We start from the raw sequence: 25,417 nt of genomic DNA, 5'->3' as shown, positions 1-25,417 counted from the left end.
ATACCCCTCTCTCAATTAATCTCCCTCTTCTCTCTTTCCCTCTACAAATTACCATTCTTCAATGTAAATCACGATTTCCCTCTTCTCTACCTCTCTCTACAAAAAATAAAAACAAAAAACCCAACAACAAAATATCAAAATCTAGAATTTTTTTATTCTTACAAAGATTGAGAGAAAAAAAATCTAAAATTCAAAACTGCATTCAGATACTATTTAAAGATTTTTTTCTCTTTTTCACTAAAAAAGATTTTAATATTAAATACATCGTTTCCTCTTTTTTCTTCTTTTTTTGAAATTGAAGCGTTATGGTTTGATTGCTTGTTAAATCAACAAAAATCCAATACTATTGCTACTATACAAGTTTGAAAGTTATTCTTTTTTTTTATTGATTTCTTCGATTTTAACATATGAAATTATATATAAACTTAAAGCATTACATTATAGCATATTAGGTGATTGAAGATGGCATGAATACCCTTTATGATAATTTTAATCAAAATTAGAACTTATATAATTTATTTTGTTAAACAGTTTACCAAACAATTTTAGTTTAATTTTTAAATCTATTATTTTCATAAGAGCTTAATAATAGTTTTTAAGTTAAAAAAAACTAAGCCAAACAAGCTCTAAGTCCAAAATACAGAAATTCAAATTCAAGGTACCCCAAATTCAATGTTAAATTGAACATGAATAGTAGTGTGCTCTAGAGTACATCACAAATTTAACACAATCACTTTAGTATATAAGTAATCAAACTTGCATATTGACATCCTAAAATGATTGTATAATCATCAAAGACCAATTTGAAGGAAATGCTCGTTTTCAGTTATTACAATCATCCTTGATGCACCATGATTCTAATGCAGTGTACAAAAGACAATAAAACATACCAATTAAAGTGAAGGCAACAGTACACATCCCAGAAAATGTTGAATTACAGAGCACAACTTTGATGCATTGCGCAACTCTGATACTCCACACCATTGTGAAATTCATCTCACCCATCAGGTTTCTTCCATGTTATTCGTACATTGGGCTAAGATTTCAAAAACTTTCTGAAGAGCCCATTTGTCCAATCCCCAACCCTGAAAATATATTTAGACAGAGTAATATATCTTAAATTCATCGAATGGCAACATTCCTTATGAAGGACCAATGCATTACGGCATGAATGTTGCAGCTATTAAGTAACCGGTACAAAGATTGATGCATAGATTGCAATGGTCGTATCTTATTCTGTTGTATTGTAGATCAAGTTTGTTTCAACCTCAAAATCTTAGCAAAAAACAAAGACATAAAAAGCAAAAAAGATCGAAATAATTTATACATAGATTGCAATGGTCATATCCTATATGGTGTGCTCTGCAAGGCAGGATCAATAAATTTAACCATTTGAAGAAGATAATCATAGCATTCGAGCAATGACTAGCTTAAAGCTTCTCGAACGGAGTCGAATAAAATAAATGAATAAATAAAACTAAAAATTGATAAATCACCTTGTTAACCGATTGCCAAGAGGCCTTCCTCGTCCTCGAAAAACGTACTCTTCACCAGACATGATTACAATAGAAGGAATGTGGGCTATGATGGGCCAATCCTCTCCTCTCTCTCTCCTGCACCGCCTTTCCAGATGTCGGCATCCTATAATCCTCATTTTTGTGAGTGCCGTGAGACTCTGTAGCCCTTGAGGCAGACACATTAGATTATCGCAACGCATGATCTCCAATTCTGAAAGCAAGGCAAGGTTTTCTATCCCATTTGGCAGAGAAGTTAATCTCTCACAATTCCAAATCCTCATACTCTGAAGTGCAGAGAGATGTTGGATACACTCCGGTAATGAGTTTAACTTTGGACATCCGTTGACGAGTAAGTCTTGGAGCGAAGTCAGATATCTCAACCCATCAGACAAAGAGGCTAATTTCTTACAACCTTGAATCCACAGCGAAGAAAGGGAAGATAAACCACGCAATCCATTTTCTGGAAGGGTGACAAGGCTGTCACACTGAATTAAATGCAAACTCTCTAAAGAGCTCAGGTTTTCTAGTCCTGTGGGAAAACTTTCAAGCACTAGGCAGATTTGAAAATCCAATTTCTTGAGAGCAGATAGGTTATCTAGAAGATTTGACAGAGATTTCAGATTATCAGAACATATTGTCAAGCTTTCAAGGTGCTTGTAATTTTGCAATAGTCCATCTGGCAAAACCGTCAAGCCATCAAAGCCGCCAAGTAAGAGAGAGGTGAGAAAAGTGAAATGCATCACGGACCTAAGTAATGAGACGCTGGTTTCTCTAATTTCTAATCTTTTCAGAGATTGAAGCATTGGCAATTCAACTAGCTTAGGACAATCTCTTATAACTAATGATCTTAGCTGTGGAAAATTTTCTTTCCCATTCACTGTCGTCCATACCTCGAAAGAAAGCATATGCTCGAAACAGAGACTCTCCAGTGACGAGAATGAACTCTCGCCATCTCCATAGAAGCTATTATCAATAGATTTTAGAGCATCCATTCCAGTAACGGTAAGGGACTTGAGGAAGCGTAATTTACCAAAAGGTGGAAGGCATTCACATCTTTCACAATTTTGCAGTGTGATGTGAACTAGGTTTGGAACAAGGAGATCCATCAACCAACATGAAAACTTTGGACCATGGTAATTTCGTATGCTTAGCGCCTTCAAACTTGAATGAGGTTGGAGACCACTAAGAACCTCTTCAGCATTTTCATGTAGGTAACAATTGTCGATTTCGCGCCAAGATAAGCGTAGTGATCTTAGATTTTGCTTCATTATCAGATTGGCACTTTTAGCATCGATTGAACTTTTTACATTATCAAGTTCTTCAATGCAAAGCTCTCCCTCAAGGGCCAGCCCTTTTAATTCGTCTATACAGCAGCCACGGTCCTTTCCCACAACGAACTTGCTCAGCCTACGCAAGCAAGACAATTGCCCCAGGCCAACAGGCATACAAGTAAGTGCATTACAATATGTTATGTCTAAATATGTAAGATTTTTCAAGAGCTTCAAACCTTTGGGTAATTTGCGAAGCTGATAACAAAATCCCAGATTTAGTGTCTGCAATTTGTGGAAGCTGCATATTGATTCTGGCAGTGTTTCAATTTCAGAATTAACAAGGCTCAGATACCTTAGATGTCTGAAATTATCATCAATTGAGATTTTCATTCCTCCATTAAATATAACGTCTAATGCCCTCAGATGCTTCTGTTTAGTTGCAATTCTCCAATGGAAGTTGTTACGTACAATCAATGTGCGCAAGGAACAGACTTTGGGTAGGTTGTCCACATTTGAAGGAGCAAATATAGACGAATTACCAGAAGCAAACATGTGACGAACTGTTTTGGGCGCAGTCAACACTAGCTGACTTGGTTCAGTCACAGAGCACTCGCAACTCATAATTGATTGTGCAAGATCATGGATAAGGTCATGCATTTTACATGTTGTATTTCCTTCAATATCCTCCACGAGTTCTTGGAAAAAGGACCTCCAAGCTAATTCATTGAAGATTTCACACCCCACGTCATGCAAATTCATTTGTCCTCTTGAAGGAACAAAGCCATTAGCCATCCAAAGTTGTATCAACTGCTCTTTACTCATGACATAATCTTTGGGAAATATAGAGCAAAATGTAAAACATTGTCTCAAATGCGGTTTTAGACGTCTGTAACTCAAATTCAACACAGATAAGACTTTGCTCCCCTCATCTGCCAATTCCCACATCTCGCTTTCTTTGATCGATAGCCACTCACTCTCTCTTTCTTTGAAACGCAACAAACCTCCCAAAGCCTTTATTGCTAAGGGCACCCCTCCACACTTCTTAACTATTTCCTTTCCAAGTGCTTCTAAGAGTGGGTAATCCTCGCTCTTTCCCATCCTAAACGCACGCTGCTTGAATAAGGACCAAGAATCATCACAGGACAAACTTCCCAAGTGGTGTATAGGAGTAGTTGTCATCATAAGGGCAACTTTCTCGACACGGGTAGTGACTATAACTGTGCTTCCTTTCGCACCACATCTAAATGCTTCCTTCAATCCTTCCCACTTTTCGTGATATTCATTCCACACATCATCCAATACAAGCAAAAACCTTTTCCCAATTAGTTTTCCTTGTAGGTGTCTTTGCAGGGGATCTAGTTCTTCTATACTGCACTTTCCTTCAATGGACTCTATAATGGCTTTTGTTAATCTTGTAATATCAAAATCATCGGATACACATACCCAAATTCTCAAATCAAACGCCTTACTTATGCTTTCAGCATTATAAACCAATTGAGCAAGTGTTGTCTTTCCGAGTCCTCCCATGCCACATATAGTGTAAACAGAAATCCCATCCTGATCTGCTAAATTGTTCAACAGCATATTGATTATTCTATCCAGCTCCTTATCTCTTCCATACACCTCTAATTCATTTACAAGTGAGCTAGTTTTTCTCCACTCTGTATCACTGACTTCCCTGTCCTCCAAGGGCTCCATCCCTTCTCTCAAATGGAACTTGGATCTCTCCCCAGCAACTGCATCCAATTTTTCTCTAACATCCTTCAACTTATGCGCCATCTTAGAGCGAAATAAAAGTTGTTTAGGAAGGTAATAGAAGGTGCATACCTGGCTTCTAGCATCTCTCTGCAGCCTTTCTCTTTGAGTGTTTGTTGCAAACTCATCTAGTATATCGTCTAGATGATAAGCCGTATCTTTGAGTTTTCCCAGCCAATTCTTGATAGCCTCACTCTTCCACTGCTTCTCCTCTGCATCAAGAAGTACCGCTTGGATCGTACTTAAGGTGCTCTGCAGACTCTCGAGCTCAGTTTTCAAGCCCCCAGTGATCCCCAACTCTTCGAGCCACAGAGAGTTTATGTTCTCCGAGAGGGTGTTTAGAACGGCTGAAAGAAGAGCATCTGCCATCTCCACTCCCCAAAAATTTGACAACACTAGAACAAAGAAGTGAGAACTGAAAATGGATTAATACTTAGGTCTGTAAATTTTGCCAAGAAGTAACGATGGAAATGCAGGACAATTAAAACAGAGAGAAAAGACCAAATTCTGTCCACATTCATTTTTGAGTCCATGTGATTTAACATATGCTATCAGACATCAATTGTCTAGTTCCAAGCGTCTGATTAAAAAACAAAAAGAAAGAAAAAGGAAAAGTCCAAGAAGTGGTCTGATTCAACTTTTGTCAAAAGTTGTCCCTTCTGGTTTGGATTCAAGGCTTCACGCGGTGTTACTTGAATCCCCTTTCCCTTCCACTTTCTCTATTTGTATTCCGTAACGAGACTTTACAAAAAGCATTGCCAAACATCAAATTACTTTATATTTGGCCAAAGTTAATGGGCTACGTCAATTTTGCTAGGATTCGTTCTTCTTTTATCGCCGCCTTTGGGTGTAGGGGTTAAAATACTTTATAATTAATAATTTATCCATTAATGCCCCATTTGGCTTAACTAGGCACACCGTGTTGATCTTTGATTTTTTGACATGATCATCCGACTAATATCCTATCCTTACCAACCCACTTTAATTATCACATATAATTAGAAAAATCAAATTCCCCTTGTATTTTATGCACATCCAATACAACTCAATTTCCAACAAGGAAGCTGCAATTTTTTAAGAGTAATCAACTATCTAACGGTAAAGGTGATCTATCCTGCTCTTGCACCAATTTATGCAAATTAATTATTTACTATCTCCTTAATTCTAGTTCCTATATAATGGACCTCAACAACCGCTTTAGCATCCTCAAACCAATGCTAAATGTTGTGCTTTCAATTAATACAATCATCCTTGACAAACCCATGAATAGTTTGATCTCTCATGTAACATACAGAGAACATAAATTGAGTGTCTACTTTTAAATGACGCAAAACTTTAAAATGAGGTATTTTTTGTTACTTATTTTACAACTTTTCCTCTTCAAGTTTCATAAAAACTAGAGAGACCTATATAAAAAAATTAATTTTCAATAAATATCATCATTAAAAATATTTATATTTAGAAAGTAGACATTATCCTTAATAACCCATAAAAATGAAGATATTTAATTTGATACAAAAGAAATATTAAAGAGAGTAAATGCAATAATATAATGTTAGACATTTTCAACAATATAATAAGTGTGAGATACAATCCCACAATAAAAGAAACAAAGGAAAAAGTGTTCTTCAAATAAATAGGAGTAGAAGTCCTTGATTAGTAGTTGGATCAACCTATGTGTAAATGAGAATAAGAATAAAATCTCATTCTTGGCAAATAAAAATTTAGCCATTGGGAGATGGCAGGAAACTGGAGATTTAAAGAACTGTTAAGAGAGCATGCAAAAAGTTATATAGAATTGATGCATGGAGTACAAGGAGAAGGGATGCTAATCACTACAAAAATAGCATTGTTTCACTCTTTGTGAACAATATACGTGAGGCGGCTGAAATGGTTGAAAAAAGTCTTTGGACAAACTGGGAATATTGTTGACATGTTCGTTGCGCAAAAAAAGAGCAAAAATGGGAGGAGGTTTGGGTTTGTAAGATTTGATCAATTATCAAACATTAAAGGGGCAAAAAGTATGTTCGATGGAGTGTGGCTACTTGATCAAAGAATAAGGATCAATCTTGCAAAGTTTGGTGGAAAGGAAAAATTTTGGAAAAGAAGAACGGAAGGGCACAAGACAAGAGATACCAGAGAAAGAGCTAAAAATCCAAATGAAAATTGTAATCAGAAGATAGATCACAATGCCAAATTATCCTATGCCCAAAGGTGCTAAAAGGAAACCCAGAAGCCATGGTTGTCATTGCAAGACATGAAGAAAATGGAGAGAAACAGATCAGAAGTTTCATGGAAATGATCAAAGTGAGAACTTGCACTGGATGGAGAGAAGTATTGTGGCCATAACCAAATATTATGTTAGTGCTGATAAATTAAGGATGTTTTTCGATTTAGAAACTAGCAAGGGATTTTCATGGAGGCATTTAGCCCCAAACCATTTTCTCATCACTTTCTACAACAAAAATATGTTTGAAGAGTAAAAGAAACAAAATTGGAACTAGTTACAAAAATGGTAATTTGACACCATTGAAGTATGGTCAGAAGAATTCCAACTAATGTTCTTCCTCAAATGGATTGCAGTATATGGGGTGCCAATTCATGTTTAGTGCATGAACACATTCTCAAATATCGTAAAAGGTTAGAGAGAATTATTTTTTATTGAGGCAAGAGTCATGAAAAACCAACTTCAGTTTTGGGGCGATAAGCATAGGGATTGATACTATGGAGAGGATAGAAGAAAAAAAGAAAACGTTTGTAGGAGAAAAAGTTTATCACATTCTTGTAAAGGAGAAACAGATGGAAGAAGGGACATATCTGAAACAAGGCAATGACGGGGAGAAGGAACTAATGGGCGGTGCTTGTGATAAGTTTCCAGAAGAATTATCAATCCAAAGTCCTTGCTTCATGGTGGAGAAGGTTGAAGATGATGACTTAGAGAAAGAAGATTACATGGTAGTAAATGACTGACTAGGAAAAAGGATGATAAAAGATATAGAAGACCCGACAGATGCAATGTCAAACTGCGATGTTGCATGCAACCATGATAACCCAAAACATTAAGAGTGCATAATAATGTTGAGGTGAAAGAGGCAAGTAATCAGATTGTGTAGAAATTATTCAAGATCTAAGTAAAGAATTAAACTGTTTGATCAAAAATAAAGAATTCCATAATGGGTTATTTATCATAGTTAACTAAACCTAAACTTACTTGGTGTGCGAGTAAAGTAATTATAACAGCCAATTAAACCTAAACCTACTTGGTGTGTAAGTAAAGTAATTATGATAACCAATTAAACATAAACCTACTTGGTGTGCAAGTAAAGAAAATAGTAAATAAGGAAGCATTCTAACCTTAGACTTCCTTAAATTACAAGCAAAGTAAAAAGAAAATAGAAAAATATTCTCCCTAAAATATTCTTAAAAATTAATAATTACAGCTCATACTAGCACTCCCCCTCAAGTTAGAGCATAGATATCAATCATGCCCAATTTATCAATTATACCATGGAACACTTTCCCTGAAACTGCTTTCGTGAGAATATTAGTTAACTGACCTTCAGGCTAGATAAATGGAAATTGTATAATTTTTTTATCGAGGTTCTCCTTGATGAAATGTTGATCAATTTCAACATGCTTGGTGCGATCATGTTGTACAAGATTTTGTGCAATTTCAATGGCTGCCTTATTATCACAATAAAGATTCATTGGTTATGCATATTCAATTCCCAACTCTTTGAGGATACTCTTAATCCACAATAATTCGCATACACCATGAGCCATACCTCGAAATTAAGCTTCTGCACTTGATCTTGCCACAACCTTCTACTTCTTGCTTTTCCAAGTGACAAGATTACCTTCCACAAAAGTAAAATAACCAGATGTGGATCTTTTGGTTGTTTGATCACCTGTCCAGTCAAAATCCGTAAATCCTTCAATGTTAGAGAAACCATTTTTTGAGAACAACAAACCTTTGCCTGGACCACTCTTCAAGTTTCTTAAGATTCGATATACTACATTCATATGTTCTTCACTTGGTGCATGCATAAACTAACTTGCAACACTTACAGCATAAGTTACATCCAGTCTTGTGTGTGACAAATAAATTAATCTTCCAACCAATTGCTGATAACGACCATTATCTGTTGGAACTTGATCTGCTGGTTTGCAAGCAAGCATTTCGGTTTCGGTTAAAAGATCTAGCACATATTTTCGTTGCGAAAGGAAAATCCCTCGTTTCGATCTTGGAACCTCAATCCCTAAAAAATATTTAAGTTGCCCCAAATCCTTCAATTCAAATTCAGCAACCAAATATTCCTGTAATACTTTCATTTTGTATGGGTCATCTCCCGTCAAGACCATATCATCGACATACACGATTAAAGTTGTTACCTTCCCCTCTTTGTGTTTTATAAACAAAGTATAGTCTAAATTACTTTGCTTATAACCAAATGCTTTTATTATAGAAGAAAACCTTCCAAATCAAGCCCTAGGTGATTACTTCAACCCATATAGTGACTTCTTCAGTTTACAAACTTTCCTTCTACACAAAGAATTGTGTTTAATTCCTAGTGGTAACTCCATGTAGACTTCTTCCTCAAAGTCTCCATTGAGGAAAGCATTTTTAACATCAAATTGTTGTAAAGGTCAATCTCAATTTGTTGCTATAGATATGAGAATACGACTTGTATTAATCTTGGCTGCTAGTGCAAATGTCTCTTGATAATCCACCTCATACCTCTGTGTATACCCCTTTGTAACTAATCTTGCTTTATGTTTGTCAATGTTGCCATCTGCTTTGAGTTTCAATGTAAATACCCATTTACATCCAATCATTTTTTTTCCTTCAAGTGAGGGAACCAATTCCCAAGTAGCATTCTGTTGCAAAGCCTCCATTTCTTCATTCATCGCCTTGATCCATTTCGGATCTTTCAATGCATCTTGTAAATTACTAGGAATAGATACAATGGATAGTTGATTAATAGTCAGTGTATACAATTCAAACAATCTATGGGAGGACACATAGTTGTTAATTGGGTATTTGACCTTGGCTTTAGGATCAAGTTCATATTATTTCTTTAGGACTCATTTATTCGATCTTTATGAATATTTAGGAACTATCATTTCTATAAGAACATGTGTTTCATGGGACTCATCTGATATGGGACTCGGGATTTCATAGGATTTATCAAATGCGGGATTTGAGATTACCTCATTAGATATGAGATTTGAGATTACTTGGGAGAGAACATTCTGGGTTGATTCTTCAGTTAAAGGTGCAGGTGTAAGCATGGGCAATTCTGAGGATTCTGTAACGGAAGCACTTGATTCACTTGCATGAAGAACTAACTCATTCTCAATTTCATGAATACTATAACAATATTGTTGAACAATTTTCCCAAAACGTTTAGTCACTTCCTTTAACTCCATAAACTCATATCCTTTACCACCTTGTTGTAACATATTCTCTTTACTAGAGCTCTCCCCCAAAAGAGAAAGTCCAAAGACTCTCCCTGAATAATAAGGCTCTAATTCACGAAAAGAAACATCCAAGGTTACATGTAATTTACAAGTTTAAAGGTCATAGCACCTATACCCTTCTTGAAAATCAGAGTAGCCAATAAAAACACATTGTTTTTCACATGAATCAAGTTTATTTTGCAAGTATTTGGAATGTGAACATATACAGTGCAACCAAAAACTCATGGTTCAAGATTAAGGAGATCAGGAATTAAAAGTAAAAATCGCATTTTTTGTTAGGGGATTTGAAAGTTTATTACTCAAGAAGGTATTCGGTTAATAAGGTAGGTAACGGATTACACAGTTTTCCCTAATAAAACCAGGGTATGTTCATGCAAAAGAAAAAGGCACGAACCACTTCCAATATCTATCTATTCTTCATCTTTGCCAATCCATTTTACTGGGGATTATAGGTACAAGAAGTTTGATGACGAATCCCATGATGGCTAAAAAATTCGTTAAAAAATCCATCACACTCAGTACCATTGTCTGTTTGTAAAGCATGAATTTGCTTTTGGTACTGAGTGCCCATTATAATATAAAATTTCTGAAATGCTGTGCATACATCACTTTTTTTTGAAGTAGAGATACCTAAGTCATTCTAGTGCATTCATCAATAAATGTAACAAAGTAACGAGCTTTAAAGATGAAAGGAATTTTTACAAGACCCTAAACATCAGAGTGAATAACTGCAAAAGGTTCTGAACTTTTATTCAAACTTAATGAATAAGAAATACGATGGCTCTTAGCTAGTTCGCAAATATCACAATGAAAATCCAAATCATTTAGACTTGAAAATAGATGTGGTTGTAACTTCTTAAGATAACCGAAAAAAAGATGTCCCAATCTTCGGTGCCATAACCATATAGTTGTTGAAGCCTTTTCTTTACTACTAGTTACATTCGCCTTGCTGAATTTTGGTCTCCCACTTTCTATTAACTCCAAATAATGGAGTTTACCCCGCTTAACACCATAACCAAGAACCTTCCTAGTCAAAATGTCTTGAAAAATGCAAAATGAAGGCCAAAAGGTTACAATTCAATCAAGAGCAGAGGTAATTTGGCTAATAGACAAACGATTACATTCAAGGGATGGAACAACAAGAACTATATCTAATGTTAAAGTGTTGGATAAAATGACAGATCCCTTTCCAATAACAGAACATGTACTACCATTAGCTATAGAGGTAATAGATTGAGAAAAAGGGATGACTGATTGTAACTTACTACAACTTTTAGTCATATGGTTAGATGCTTCTGCATCAATAATCCAAGTATTATTCTTAGAAGCTACAAAGAATACAAATGCCTTACCACCCATACCTAAGTAGGCAATGTTTGCTTTTTCTTCTGTGGATGTCACTACGGCTTTCCTTGCAATCTTCTTTCTAGGTTTCATTGTGAAGTCCCACCACTCAAGATAGCCAATGATTTTATAACATCGTTGTTTTGAATGACTTGTTCACCACAATGAGTACATACTAGAATGTCAGATTTTCTGGTTGATTGATTGCTTCGATTCTTCGAGGAGCTTGACGATGGTCTTTGTAGAGTTCGGTTGGCTACCATAGCTATGCTCTCAAGATTCGGAGGAGAGCCTCCCATTATCTGTCTTTCTTGATATTCTCTCCTGACATATGCATACGTGCTTTCCAAATCAAGTTTTGGATCTTTTCATAAGATTTCTTCACAGACCTAATCAAATTCAGAATCAAATCCACTTAGAAAAATATGGACTCGAAGCCTAGTCATCGCGGAATGCAATTAGACTACACCTTCAATTGTTCCTTCATACGACATAGTCTTGTGATCAATTTCCTAAAAAATAGCCACAAGTTCATTATAGTATATTGATAATGGTCGGCCATTTTGTTAAGTAGAAAAGGATCTCTGGTTCAATTCAAAAATACAAGTCTTGTCCAATCCATTATAAGAAGTTTTCGATATAACTTCCCGTATCTCCTTGGCTGTGGGAAGATAAATAAATCGTTGCATCAGTAATGGACTTATTAAATCAATAAGCCAACTTTTCACTTTGTGATCTTTAGTAATCCATATTCCAAGATTCGGATCTCCGAGTACAGGTTTTTTTGCTTCTTCAGTGAGATATCCAACTTTGTTGCGAGCGCCAAGATGCATCTCCATTAGTTAAGACCATAATGAGTAATTTGTCTTATCTAGTGTAACACCGGTAAGAAACACAGAATTATCTTGGTGGACAATAATTGGTGATGTTAGGTTATCGGGTATAGTTGGAACCATGGAATTCCTTGGTTCGGTTGAAACAATGGAATTGGTTTCTGTAATGGGGTTTCATATGAATAAAAGAAAGAAAAAAAATATGATGGTGATTTTTGAGCATGAGATTCACGTTAGAGAGTTCTTTTCGAAGTAGAACTGCTATGATACCATGTAGAAAATATTCGAGATTTAAACAAAGAATTAAACTACTTGATCCAAAAATAAAGAATTACATAAGAGGTTATTTATAATAGCTAACTAGACCTAAACTTACTTGATGTGCCAGTAAAGTAATTATAATGGTCAATTAAACTTAAACCTACTTAGTGTGCAAGTAAAGAAAATAGTAAATAAAGAAGTATTTTAACCCTAGAGTTTTTTGCAGTACAAGTAAAGTAAAAATAAAATAAAAAATATTCTTCTTTAAATATTTTTAAAAATTAATAATTATAATTCATGCTGACAGATAGAGAGACAAGCGGGGTAGAAGAAAAGAGAAAAGATTTACTGACAACAGAAGATTTGGTGGAGAAGATCATGCAATAATAGGAAGACGTACCATGATAAAGTCAAAATTTTGAAAATGAGGTATGCTCAAGAATAAACATAGAAGGAAGCAAATGCAATAATCAGGTGATGGAAAAAAATGAGAAAGTGCCAGGGCAGTCACGAGTTTTGAAAAATGAACAAAGGGACCATGAAACAAAAGGGAAAAGGTAAGGAAGCTTTTAAAATTGAACCTTAGACAACAATTTGACCAGTTAAACCTGGATGAACAATAGGGTTGAACAGGGGCGGAGCCTCCTTATGTGATGGCCCCCCCAAAACTTTTAAAAATATTTTCATAACATATAAAAAATTTTAAATTTTTTTATATATTCTATTAATGATCTTTTTAAAATAATTTTTTATTTGATAATTAATATAAATAAAAAATAATAAAATGGTTTCACATATCTTACTCAATTTTAAATTTTTTTCAATTTATATTATTATTTTTATTTTTATTTATTTATTTTTTTCATTTCTATTCTATTTGTTCATATGTTATAAGTTTTTATAATTTTTTTATAAAATTTCTACAAACCATTAACTATATTTCTTTTTTTTTTCTTTTTTGATATATAATATGTGGTACCTACCTTCTACTTGTCATGTTCTTCTTTTTTATGTTACGTAAATTTTATTTTATATGATTTTAAGCTTTAAAAATTAATAAATTATTATATAGTTCTCAAATATAAGTTGTAATGTTACATTGTTACTTAAAATTTCATCAATGTATCATTTTTTTTATTAATCCTGATTATATAAGAGAAAATTAACTTGAGTATATTTTTTTATATGTTTTACGTTTTATATTTAATTGAAATGAAATTATCTTGAATCTATAGTATTTAAATAATTCTGATTATATAAAAAGAAACTATTAATCTTATATATCGTTTTTAACTATTTATATTTTACAAATTATAGTTTTATATTTAGTTTTATATTTCTGTTATCAATATTTTTATTGTTAATCGAATTTAACATATTAATTTTTTAAAATTTTTAACTCTTATGCAATCGTGTTTGACCTCTCCAGTAAAATTTGGCTAGCTCCACCCTTGGAGTTGAAGAAAGTAGCAACTGATCAAGGCTATTAGGGATGGAACAAGAAGTCATTTCCTCAAGCTTATTTTTGGCTAAGAAACTGAAAAATAAAAAATTAGGTTTGATTAGTCAAATAGAAACAAAACTAAATGGGGAAGAAAAGTGAGAGAAACAAGCAAAGAAGGAAAACGACAAATAAGGAGAAGGAAGAGAACAATCCGAGGGACTCCAGTGCAACCATCTCGGATGTCGATATCAGAAGTCAGAATAACTTGATCATGGAAAACGCAAGGGAAGTATGGGAGATAGGAAATAATTTGGATTAGCTAGCTGCAATTACAAATGAAGTTGCCATTTTAGAAAGGTTAACAAATATAGGGGGGCATTCTTCCTACATAGGGGTAATAATTGAAGACAGATATGCTCACTTCCTTTTGTTTCTATACTTTTTTTGTAATCAGCATTATGGTAGGCTTGATTTTAGTGCAATTTTATTTTGATAGTTTGCTTCATAAATAATAAATGAATGGCTTATTAAAGTGGGCTAAAGTGCAATTTAGATCATTACTAAACTTTTCAAGCCTGGATTGATCTTGCAATTAATAATATAAAATTAATATATTTTATTATTTCATAAAAACACTTAACACTTGACCCTTGGTACTTATAGTTAAAAAATTAAGTATCAACAAACTTGTCTACATAGACAGTTATGTCTGATAGAAAGTTATTTTTGAACAATTATTTGTGTACAAACATGCATGTTATTTTCTTTAAATAGGAATTCCTTTGTTCAATAAAAAAATATATATAGAAACAACTCCATCGATCTCTCCTTCCTTTTTCTATATTCTTTAAGATACTTTTACATTGTTTTGCAACAGAAAAACTTTATAAAATAATAATAATCTTAACATACAAAAATAAATGCTAAGTGCATTGAATTTTCCGTACAAAACATAGTCAATTACTAACATTCATTACATTATCAACATTTATCATCAATAACCCTTTTACATACTTACAATAAAAATGGATAAAACTCTAAACCCAGAAATATATAGTAATACACACCTTTAAACCTTTTTCAAATATTTTCAGTTTTTCAATCCTATGTTCTAACAAATAATGTTGAACCTAGATCAAGATGTTGATGCACAACTCGGGTACTACACATCTCTGCAAAGTTCATCCCACGCATCAGCTTTGTTCCACTTATTCATGAATCCGACTGAGATTTCAAAAATTTTCTTGGGAGTTTCCAATCACCAAACCTGAAAATGTGTTTAGAAAGCAATATGTTAACTTCATGGGATTCAAACAATGAATTATATGTTTTTTTTTATGAATAATCAATGTGTTCTAGCATTTATGTTACAAACTATAAATAATAAAAATACACATACAAATTGACAAAATGAAATGATTATATTTTTTTTTTCACTTTTCTCATTTTTAAATGTTAGATCAAGTTTGTGTTAAAAACATCATTCTTCTACCATTAGTATTAAGAAAGAACAAATAGGAAATAAAACACCATAACAAGAAAAATTGATAGTAATTGATAGAATTACCATCAGATTAGATATATTTGTTTTTATTAGGTATTCTCTAACAGACTCACACCAAAATATAATTAAACATTTCAAGATGATAACCAAGGCATCGGAGCATAGATAAGTATAAAGGTTCTTAAAGGAATTCAAGTAATTAGATAAATAAATAAAAATGCAAAAACTAGAAAGAGAAATTCACCTTGTTAAGAGACTGCCATGGAATATTCGTATTCCATGGTAATATTTTTCATAAGGCATGATTTGAATAGAAGGAATGTGGGCTATGTTGGGCCAATCCTCTCCTCCCTCTATCTTGCACCTCCTTTCCAGGTGCGGGCATCCTCGAATCCACAGTGTTTTGAGTGCTGTGAGACTCCGTAGCCCTTGAGGCAGAGACGTTAGATTCGGACAAAGACCAATTTCCAACTTGGAAAGCGAGGTGAGCTGTTCTATCTGGTTTGGGACAGAAGTTAATCCGTCACAATCGCTAATTGTCAATGTTCGAAGAGCATTTAGATGTTGAATTTCCTCCGGTAAGGAATTCAACATTGGACATCTAAGAAGACGCAATTCCTCAAGCTGCGTCAAATGCATGACCCCATTAGATAAAGAGGCAAACCTCTCACAGCAGCTAATCGTTAGGTTGCGAAGAGAAGTTAAGCCATGCAATCCGTTAACAGGAAACGAAACAAGACTATCACACCCAACTAATTTCAAGCTCTCTAAAGCGTTGAGGTTTTGAAGCGCTTCCGGAATGTCTTCAAGTTTGTCACAGTCCCTAAGATCCAAGTGTTTAAGCACAGATAGATTATCCAGCTGATTCGACAGAGACTTGAGATTGGGTAAGGATTCTATTGTTAACTCCTCAAGATACGTATGATTTTGCAACAATCCATGGGGAACAACTGTCAAGATAGAAAGATCATTGATCTCGAGAGAACCAAGACCATCACGTTTTGAAAAGAGGCCAAAGTAGTCCCCTCTTGTCCAAATTCGTAACTTTCTGAGGGTTGGAAATTCCGGTAATTCGATCAACTTAGGGCATTTCCTGAAAGTCAAGCTCTGCAGACGAGGAAAACTTTCTCTTCCTTCCAGTGTTCTCCATGTCTCCAAATTAGGCATTAAGTCAAAATTGAGTTCCTCCAATGATGGGAATGAATTCACCCCATCTCCACAGAATTCACTGCTAATACACTTTACAGCATCCATTCCCCTTATTTTAAGAAACTTGAGCAAGGGTAGTTTCCCTAGAGGTGGAAGACGTGGACATCTTTCACACTGGTCAAGCTCAACTGAGACCAAATTCGGTATCTCAATCATCCAATTGGGAAGTCTTAAACCTTGATAACCGCATATCTGTAAAGACTTCAGATTAGAATGAGGTTGGAGACTGCCAAGAACCTCCTCTTCGTTATGTGGACATTCGCCTGCATGTTTTCCCCAAATCAAACTCAACGATTTAAGATTTTCCTTCGTTATCAAGTTGGCACTCTTGGCTTCTGTTGAACCTGTCACATTATTGAGTTCCTTTATACATAACTCCTTCCCAAGGTTTAATTCTTTCAGCTGGCTAATTCCACAACCGTGGTCCTTCCTTACTATGAAAATACTCAGTTCTAGCAATCGGGTCAGGTACCCGATCTCAGGTGGAGTTCGCTTAAGAGAACCACAATGTGAGATATTAACGCATCTTAGATTTCTCATATGCTTCATTCCCTTAGGTAACTCGCAAAGATAGTAGCAGCGGGAGAGTATCATTATCTGCAAGTTTTGGAGGCAAGTGGTCGACTCAGGTAGCCTTTTGATGGAAGAGTGAGATAAGTTTAGATAAGTCAAGTGAGCCAAGTTACTGATAGACTTTGGAATTCTTTTGACGGAGATGCTGATGCTAGGATATTCACGTACGTTTAAATATCTTAGGTGTATCATTTTTCCAAGCGACCTGGGTACTTGATTCATATAGCAATCCAATGCTCTCATATGTTTCAAAGAAGATTTGGGATCCAAAAACAAGCCACCTAGAACAAGTGAACGCAAAAACGAACAACTTTTGATGAAATCTTTTTCCTTTTTGACGAGACTCGCTTCCAAGTGGAAAGGAGGAGCTGGTCTCATGGGAATATGTAAGTGTCGAATCTTTTCTGGAAACTCCAACAACTTCTTGTCATCAAATATATAACATTCAAATCTCATAATGGAAAGTGCAAGGTCATGAATGAGATCATGCATTTTACATGTTATGGTGCCATCATTATGTTCTGTCAAATCTTGAAAGAAGGACCTCCAACTTAATTCCTCAAAAATCTCCTCCCCAATCTCATGTAACTCCCTTTGTCCTCTAGGATGAACAAATCCATTTGCTATCCATAACTCTATCAAATTAGATTTATCCATTTCACTATCTTTTGGGAATATAGAGCAATATGCAAAGCACTGCCTTAAAAATGATGGTAGATTATCGTAACTCAATCTCAAGGCAGGTAAAATGGTGCTCCCATCATCCCCTAACTCCCAGATCTCACTTTCTTTAACAGATAACCAGTCACTTTCTCTATGTTTTAACCGCAACATACTTCCGAGAGCTTTTACAGCCAAGGGAACCCCTCCACACTTCTTAACTATTTGCTTTCCAATTCCTTCCAACTTTGTGTACTCCTCCTTCCTTTTCATCTGAAATGCGCGTTGCTTGAATAATAACCAAGAATTGTCTTCAGACAAGTAGCCTAGATGGTATATAGGAAGAGTGGCCATGATAAGAGCAACTTTCTCAATACGAGTAGTTACTATGACCATGCTGCCTTTTGCCCCACGCGTCAACGGATTTTTAAGGCGATCCCACATTTCATTGTTTTCACTCCAGACATCATCTAAAACAAGAAGAAACCTCTTCCCCCTCAACTTTTCTTGCAAGTGTCGTTGCAGAACGTCCAGCTCCCGGACTTCAGAAGGGCTGCCATCAATGGACTCTATGATTTTTTTTGTCAACCTTCTAACTTGAAAATCATCAGATACGCAAACCCAAATTTTCAAGTCAAAAGCCCTTTCCACCCTTTCATCATTGTAGACCAATTGTGTAAGGGCAGTCTTTCCAAGTCCACCCATGCCACATATAGCATGAATGGACAAATCATTTTGATCTCTTAAACTAGTAAGCAACACATTAATTATGTTTTCCTTGTCTTCATGTCTTCCCAGTATTTCAGATTCATTCACCAGGGAGCTAGTTTGTCGCCATTCTCTGTCATCAACTTCCACATCCCCAACTTTTTCTGTCAAGTGGAATTTGTTTTTCTCCTCTGCAACAGCATCTAATCTTTGCCGAACTTGCTTAAGTTTATGTGCCTTGTTAAAATTAAACAAAGTTGCGTTTTGAGAGGAAAAGAAATCACTTACTTGGCAGCTCATGTGTCTTCGAGCTCTCCATCTCAAAGCTTTTGCAGCAAATTCATCTAGTATATCATCAGCATCGTAGGCTACATCCTTGAGCTTTCTAAGCCAATTCTGCACAGCTTCACTCCTCCATTGCTTCTGCTCTGCGTCTTGTAGCACAGCCTGGATGGTAGTTAACGTGCTCTCAAGGTTTTCAAGCTCTGTCTTCAAGTTACTTGCAACTTCAATTTCTCGAAGAGCTAGAGAATTCAGGTTCCCCAAGATTGTCCTCACAAGGGTAGAAACAAGTACATCAGCCATGACCGACCCGTCTCACTCCAAGAACTCAAAAAATCAAATAACAGAAATTAATCAAGAGAGAATTGAGAAACCAACTGAGGGAAATGCAAAGACCGGAAGTTAATTACAAGTAGAAAGCAGAGAATCAGGAGAGAAATTGAGAAATGATTGAAGGAAACGCAAAGATGAATGAGATTGGTTGGTAGTAAACGGTTTTTCTCGTGTCCCACACGGTGCTGACTTGACCGGATAAAGCAAATGGAAAGCATACATCAGAAATATAAGCCTATCGTTATCAGGGTCTTCGGTAACTTCTCCATTACCCGAGTCAATGGAAGCATAAGTCCTTTCCCTGTACATTACACTGTAACTTTCCCAAGTCTCGTACAATTTCCGAGTAATGACCCACGATTAGTCTATTAGTTTTTATTAAACGTACATTGTACTTAAATGATTTTATATGTAATAATAATAATAATAATAATTTACGAATCGAGTTGGTCCACAAGTAACTAACATTTAAAGTACAATGACATTATATATATAAAACAATGTATATTCATAAAACTATTAAAATAAAATAAATTTTGTTTTTAAAATAAATTTTCAATTTTTAAAAAACAGTATACTATAACTAATTAAAAGTTGATTAATCAATTTTGATATCATAAAAGTAAAAAGTAGTTTACACATGAATCTTGAAAATAAATATATTTACAGTGAAAATTAAAATTAAATTGTTAATCATTTATTAATTAATTTTAAATAATAATAAATTTTTTTTTTTGAAAGAGATGATTTCATTCCATCATGAAATATCAATCTACAATATGAGTAAACCAATTTAACTAACCAAGACCTCTCACATTGTAAAGGACCTATGGTTTAGTATGAGTCTCAAAATGCTCCCATATTCTTAAATTTTAATCGAAAATTTTAACAAATCTATTAATTTTCGAAATAGACACTCTACCTAAAAAATGTAAACGCCATTAACAAAGATTATGAAATGACTAAAATATTTTTTTATTAATTGAAAAAATTATCAATGCTCTTTTATTTTTTTAAATTAATAAAAAATATATAATAGTAATTTTAAAATTAATAAATTATAAAATTATTTTTTTTATATTATCATGTCATCAAACTAACAAAATCATTAACGTTTAACTAACGGCTAGACTTATGTGTTCAGTAGAATAGAGTATCCATGTCGAAAACTAATGAATCTACTTGAAATTTCGATTAAAACTTAAAAGATTGAGGTATTTTCTTAATTAATAACAAAAATAAAGTTATGAGTCATATTTTATACATAAAAAATAATCCTAATTATTGAAAAATAAAATTAAGTTCAATTTAATTATTGAGTGAGATATATAATTTATAAGTGACATTTGATTGACTAATAAATTAAGCTTGTAGAAAAAAAAATTGCCCTTTTTTTACTAATTTATTAAAACTGTAAATTATTGTGTTAAACTTGGATGTTTTTATAATTTATTATCGTTCCTCCAATAAGCAAAAATGAGAAAAAAAAAAGTTACAAAGATAAAGACTGTGTCATATAATTTTTAAATTATTTATAAATATATTTAAATCAGTTATTGAGTAACTTGTGAATCGCAATAAATTCTAATTTAAATATCTTAAGGAAAATTTTATTATGTTCATTATATTACAATTTAACCTTCATAGTGTACATATGAATTAATTTTGATTGATTATTCAAAAAAATTACAACATATAGTAACTTTCTGATTGTTTGTTATGATATCGTAATTGATTTTTTTTCAATGAAAACGTTGACTGCCTCTCATCTCTTTGTATTTTTAATTATTATTAACTTTTGATTGATTATTTAATAATATACATATTTTATAAATTACATAAAATATTAATTTAATATATGAGTTTTTAAATATTATGTTGTTTATTTTTTTAAAATTATTTTAATAATTCTACACCAAGAGAAGATAAAGGATACCATTTATCAAGTAAGCATCATATTACGACCATTTAATATTGTTTAGAGCATATAATATGGAAAATGGAATTCTATTATTAACTTGTAAATCTTGTTGGCAATTATACTGTATATAGAAAATATGTTTGAAGTTCATAATTAGTTGTTTTTATGTTTAATAGAATCTTTCTATATGAAAGCTAAATTTGTTGAATTGCTTGTATCTCATTTATTCTCGTTCATGAGACTTGTACAACAAAAAACGATTATTATCCCAAGACATTAAATATTCATTCATAGCTATAATTAAAATATCTTAAGATTGCCCATCACTATCAAACTTTTATTTCGAAAGTAGAAAAATGTAATATACAACTATTAGATAATAATTAAAAATATTAACTGATAGTATCCGAGGATTTACTTGTGTTTGTGAGCCACCCGGAGTAGACTTGACTGCCATGGTCATGGCCATGGCTTCCATTAACTTTCCCCTTCGCCACCATAATTACCCAGAAAATGTTTGGTGCAGCATGCTACTATCCCTTTGATACCATGAGTTGAAATTAGGGCCCCTTTAAATAAGAACTTTCCTTCCAAAGCGTACGTGGTTCCTACATTGTGATCTATAAAAAAAAACAAAAAGCTCATCGTAACATCAAAAATTCACAACAGCCAGCTTCAAAAGCAAGAAGAGCGAAATTGCATTAGAGACCAAAAATTTAGAGGGACAAGAGGAGGGGGGGGGGGGGGGGGTGGCCGCCGCGGCAAAGACAGGTAAACAGGTATAGAGATTCGAATGCTGTTGCCAATCATCACAACACTTGATAACATGTGAAATTTTGTGTAGAATTCCTTGCTTCATAATCCATAAAAATCTTGACAATTCCAAAAAAAGGAAAACAACATATGAAATGCTTTATCTATGGGATATACACTTTGTCTCTGCTCTCAACCAGAAAAATCAAATACAAATTACCCGTATTTGTTGCTTCACAACTGAGCACTAACAAACTGAACCTTTCACATTATTGATTTGTCAAGTGAAGACCAGCTTCCAAATTCCAACTTGTAGGACAAAATGTTTGAGCTAAAGCCTACCTCAGTTCTTGTGCTGCATTCTCCCACTTTCTGCACCAGCAAAAGGATCAATTGTAACATTTATTACAGCTGGCTTTCGTGCAGAAAATGATTCCAAAAGGGCAGACTTCAGTTCACCAGGAGTCCCAACAAGGTAACCCTTGCCCCCAAAAGCTTCCATCAGTGTGTGATAGGCTGCACCAGGAACAAAGGAAGTGGGAGCAGGATCATCTTTAAAAGGGCCAGTAACTTCTTCGGGGCTCCTCCGGTCACCTCCATATACACCACCATTGTTAAAGACTATCACAACCACAGGCAACTTGTATCGAACCAATGTCTGCAGAGTTAGAAAAGGCAAACATCAGATTTAAACATATGGATTATCACAACCATAAGCAACTTATATCAAATCAATGCCTGCGGAATTAGAAAAGGCAAACATAAGATTTAAATATAACCTTGTAAGCAGGGGCATATTTAAGTCAAACACCCAGAAGAGCACCTATAATTGTAAGATTTACTAAAGAGACTTTAAAACAAGAAGCAGTCATAAGGAGGAAAAAACAAAAGAGAAGGAAGAAAATAGAGGCGTATGAGACATGGAACAAAATTCAAAAGAGAAGCATATCACTCATTAATTAATGATCAAACACATCCAAATTTCAGTTGTTAACACTGCTCCTAATCATAATGATGTTTTATCAACATAAAACGAAAAAAAGGATTCAGAGAAACCTTATTATGTAACTCTTATCCAAGAATTTGTGACACAATTGACTTATGACCAGTTTGGCTAACTTGATGGAACATCTCAATCTTATAACAAGACCAGCGTTGCATCCACGACATACATTGGTCTTTTCAGGGAAAAAAATCCAAAAGTACGGTGGATACATGGTACAGACTACTGACCTATGGTAAAGTATATTCCCATGCAACCAGACTATCAGCTGAAGAAATATCAGCACAATTACAACAGAATGTTTCAGCTTTCTCCTTTGAATGATGGCATATAAGTAGCATATGATGATTTGGTAGCTATTACATGCTAGAGTTACAGTAAGAACCTCTATTGCTCAAACTTCTCTGAACAAAACTACCAGCAAAACTGGAGAATCATTTTTTACCAACAAGGAAATTGGAACACAAAAGCCACAAAAGGATAAGATAATCAACAAAACGATCACTGAGCCCTTAAAAGAAACATCATCATCACTAGCTTAGGAGGCACTAGACCTAATTTATTCTAAAGAAACAGGAAAACTATTTCAATCGCATGAATACATGCTTAATCAGCAGCAAATTTAGACTCAAAATGGAGTACCAACTTCTTAATGAAACTATACAGTAATTTTCGAAGCCAAGAGGATTATATGATAATAAATCAACACCCTGCTCTGTCACTGTAAGCGTTCACATTACATTTCATCATTAACTAATTAGACTAGTTTAACCTGTAACAGGCTTTGCATAAAGACAACATGAAATAATTATTAAATCATACAAGGGCCACATTCAAGTCTAAAGAATACATACCTCAACCTCCATTGCACTGAACCCGAATCCAGAGTCCCCTTCAACAGCAACCACAAGCCGGTCAGGATTAGCGACGGCAGCTGCTATGCAATAACCTAAACCAACACCCATTGTCCCCCAAGTCCCTGCATCCAACCTAGTCCTAGGCTCGGTCTGAACCAACACAGACCTTCCAACATCCATAGTATTCGCACCTTCTGAAACCACCACCGGAGCAGGACTTCCCAACCCCAAAATAGCATCTCTGATAATCCTCATAGGAGTCAGAAAATTGAAAGGCACAACGTCTTTTGCCAACTGAGCCTCCATCCTTGACAAATTATCCTTCACCTTCTTCGAAACAGCCTCAACCCAAGGATGAGAGTTTCCCAAACAAAAAGGGTCATCTTTAATCTCCTTATTGATCATCTCCAACACCTTCTTAGCATCCCCAACCAAACCCAAATGTGGTTTCCTCAACTTAATCTCCTCTTCACAAACATCCACTAAAATGAACTTCACATCCTTATCCCACTTAGGACTCTCCCCGAAATGCAACAACCAATTAAGCCTTGCCCCAACCACCAATGCAACATCACACTTCCCAATAGCAAGTGACCTTGCTGCACTAGCAGCCAACTCATGATCATCATTCACCAGTCCTTTCCCCATTGGTGTTGGCAAAAACGGTATTCCTGTCCTTTCCACCAACTTCCTCATTTCTCCCTCAGCTCTCCCATAAGCTGCTCCTTTCCCAAACACAATCAACGGCCTTTCCGCTTTCCTTAACAAACTAACCGCCTTTTCGATCTCCGAACTTTCCGGAACTATTGTTTCTTCAAAAGTTCTTCCTTTCTCAGCTTCAGCCAGCAAGTTTTCAGCTTCGGATTCAGTTATCGTTTGATGTAAAACATCGGTTGGTAAATCCAAATAACACCCGCCGGGTCGACCCGAAACCGAATGATCTAAAACCCTAGCAACACAACTGGGAATTTCCTTAATATCTTTAGCTTTGATTGAGAATTTCGAAAAAGGTTTCACGGCTTCGATCTGATCAAGCTCTTGGAAATCTCCACGGCCGGAATCCTTCTGATCGGAGGAGCCCGAGATCATGACCAGGGGCCAGGTGTTGATCATGGCATTGGATAGACCTGCGAGCCCATGGACACATCCCGGCCCAGAAACAGTCAGCAGAAGGCCCGTGCGGCCAGTGAGATAGCCGTAAGCGGAAGCGGCATAGCCGGCAGATTGTTCGTTGTGGAAAGCGATGAAACGGATACCCATTTGGACAGCACGGTTGGCAAGGGAGGTTACCGGGATGCCCACGACGCCGAACATGTGAGCGACGCCGAAACGGGCTAACGATTTGGCTGCTAAAACGTTTCCGTCTAGGGAGTCCGCCATTTCTTCAGTGAAGTTTTGGTTAGTGAGAATTGTTGTTGTGCCTACCACGTGTTGAGTCTAAGTTATACATGCTTTGCGTGTTTAGAATTTATATGCAAAGAATTATGGTCAGGGTGGTCCGAGTGTTAAAATGGGTTTTTGCTTTTGCAGGATAAAGAGGTTTTCAACTTGTGGTCGTAGATAGCTTGGCTTAGGCCAGCTAATTCCTTGTGTGATTTTGGGAGCTGTGGGGGTGTTTATTCAAAGATTTGAGGCGGCTTTAGAGTGAAATTTTGTTAGAAATTAATATATTTCATAACATCTTACATTATCAAAATATATAAAAAGT

The 25,417-nt window shown here is 35.0% G+C and overlaps 3 protein-coding genes and 1 pseudogene across 4 annotated transcripts; all 4 read right to left on the bottom strand.

Annotated features, from left to right (window-relative positions):
* Nucleotides 1-661: 661 nt before the first annotated feature.
* LOC18601972 (disease resistance protein RGA2-like) lies at nt 662-5,035 on the bottom strand. The gene is made up of 2 exons (XM_018119054.2): nt 1,497-5,035; nt 662-1,085 (listed from the first exon to the last, which is right to left on the bottom strand). The coding sequence occupies exons 1-2, from the start codon at nt 4,910-4,912 to the stop codon at nt 1,037-1,039; spliced, it is 3,465 nt and encodes a 1,154-aa protein (XP_017974543.1). The 5' UTR covers nt 4,913-5,035; the 3' UTR covers nt 662-1,036.
* Nucleotides 5,036-9,643: 4,608 nt separating this feature from the next.
* Nucleotides 9,644-12,324, bottom strand: LOC148763244 (uncharacterized; annotated as a pseudogene).
* A 2,538-nt stretch (nt 12,325-14,862) lies between these two features.
* LOC18601971 (disease resistance protein RGA2-like) lies at nt 14,863-19,440 on the bottom strand. 2 transcript variants are annotated; one of them, XM_088805990.1, is made up of 3 exons: nt 18,849-19,020; nt 15,655-18,763; nt 14,863-15,173 (listed from the first exon to the last, which is right to left on the bottom strand). In XM_088805990.1, exons 1-3 carry the CDS (start codon nt 18,877-18,879, stop codon nt 15,119-15,121), a joined length of 3,195 nt encoding a protein of 1,064 aa, XP_088662116.1. In that variant the 5' UTR covers nt 18,880-19,020; the 3' UTR covers nt 14,863-15,118. The 2 variants fall into 2 exon arrangements, with proteins under 2 accessions (XP_088662116.1, XP_007033143.2); XM_007033081.3 differs by having other exon boundaries at nt 15,655-19,440.
* A 2,450-nt stretch (nt 19,441-21,890) lies between these two features.
* LOC18601969 (Thiamine pyrophosphate dependent pyruvate decarboxylase family protein) lies at nt 21,891-25,182 on the bottom strand. The gene is made up of 2 exons (XM_018120001.2): nt 23,707-25,182; nt 21,891-22,507 (listed from the first exon to the last, which is right to left on the bottom strand). Exons 1-2 carry the CDS (start codon nt 25,087-25,089, stop codon nt 22,193-22,195), a joined length of 1,698 nt encoding a protein of 565 aa, XP_017975490.1. The 5' UTR covers nt 25,090-25,182; the 3' UTR covers nt 21,891-22,192.
* Nucleotides 25,183-25,417: the final 235 nt, after the last annotated feature.

Source organism: Theobroma cacao, chromosome 4, assembly GCF_053813885.1.
Source record: "Theobroma cacao isolate CCN51 chromosome 4, ASM5381388v1, whole genome shotgun sequence".
Taxonomy (NCBI): Eukaryota; Viridiplantae; Streptophyta; class Magnoliopsida; order Malvales; family Malvaceae; genus Theobroma; species Theobroma cacao.
This window is presented reverse-complemented; position numbering and strand designations above follow the sequence as displayed.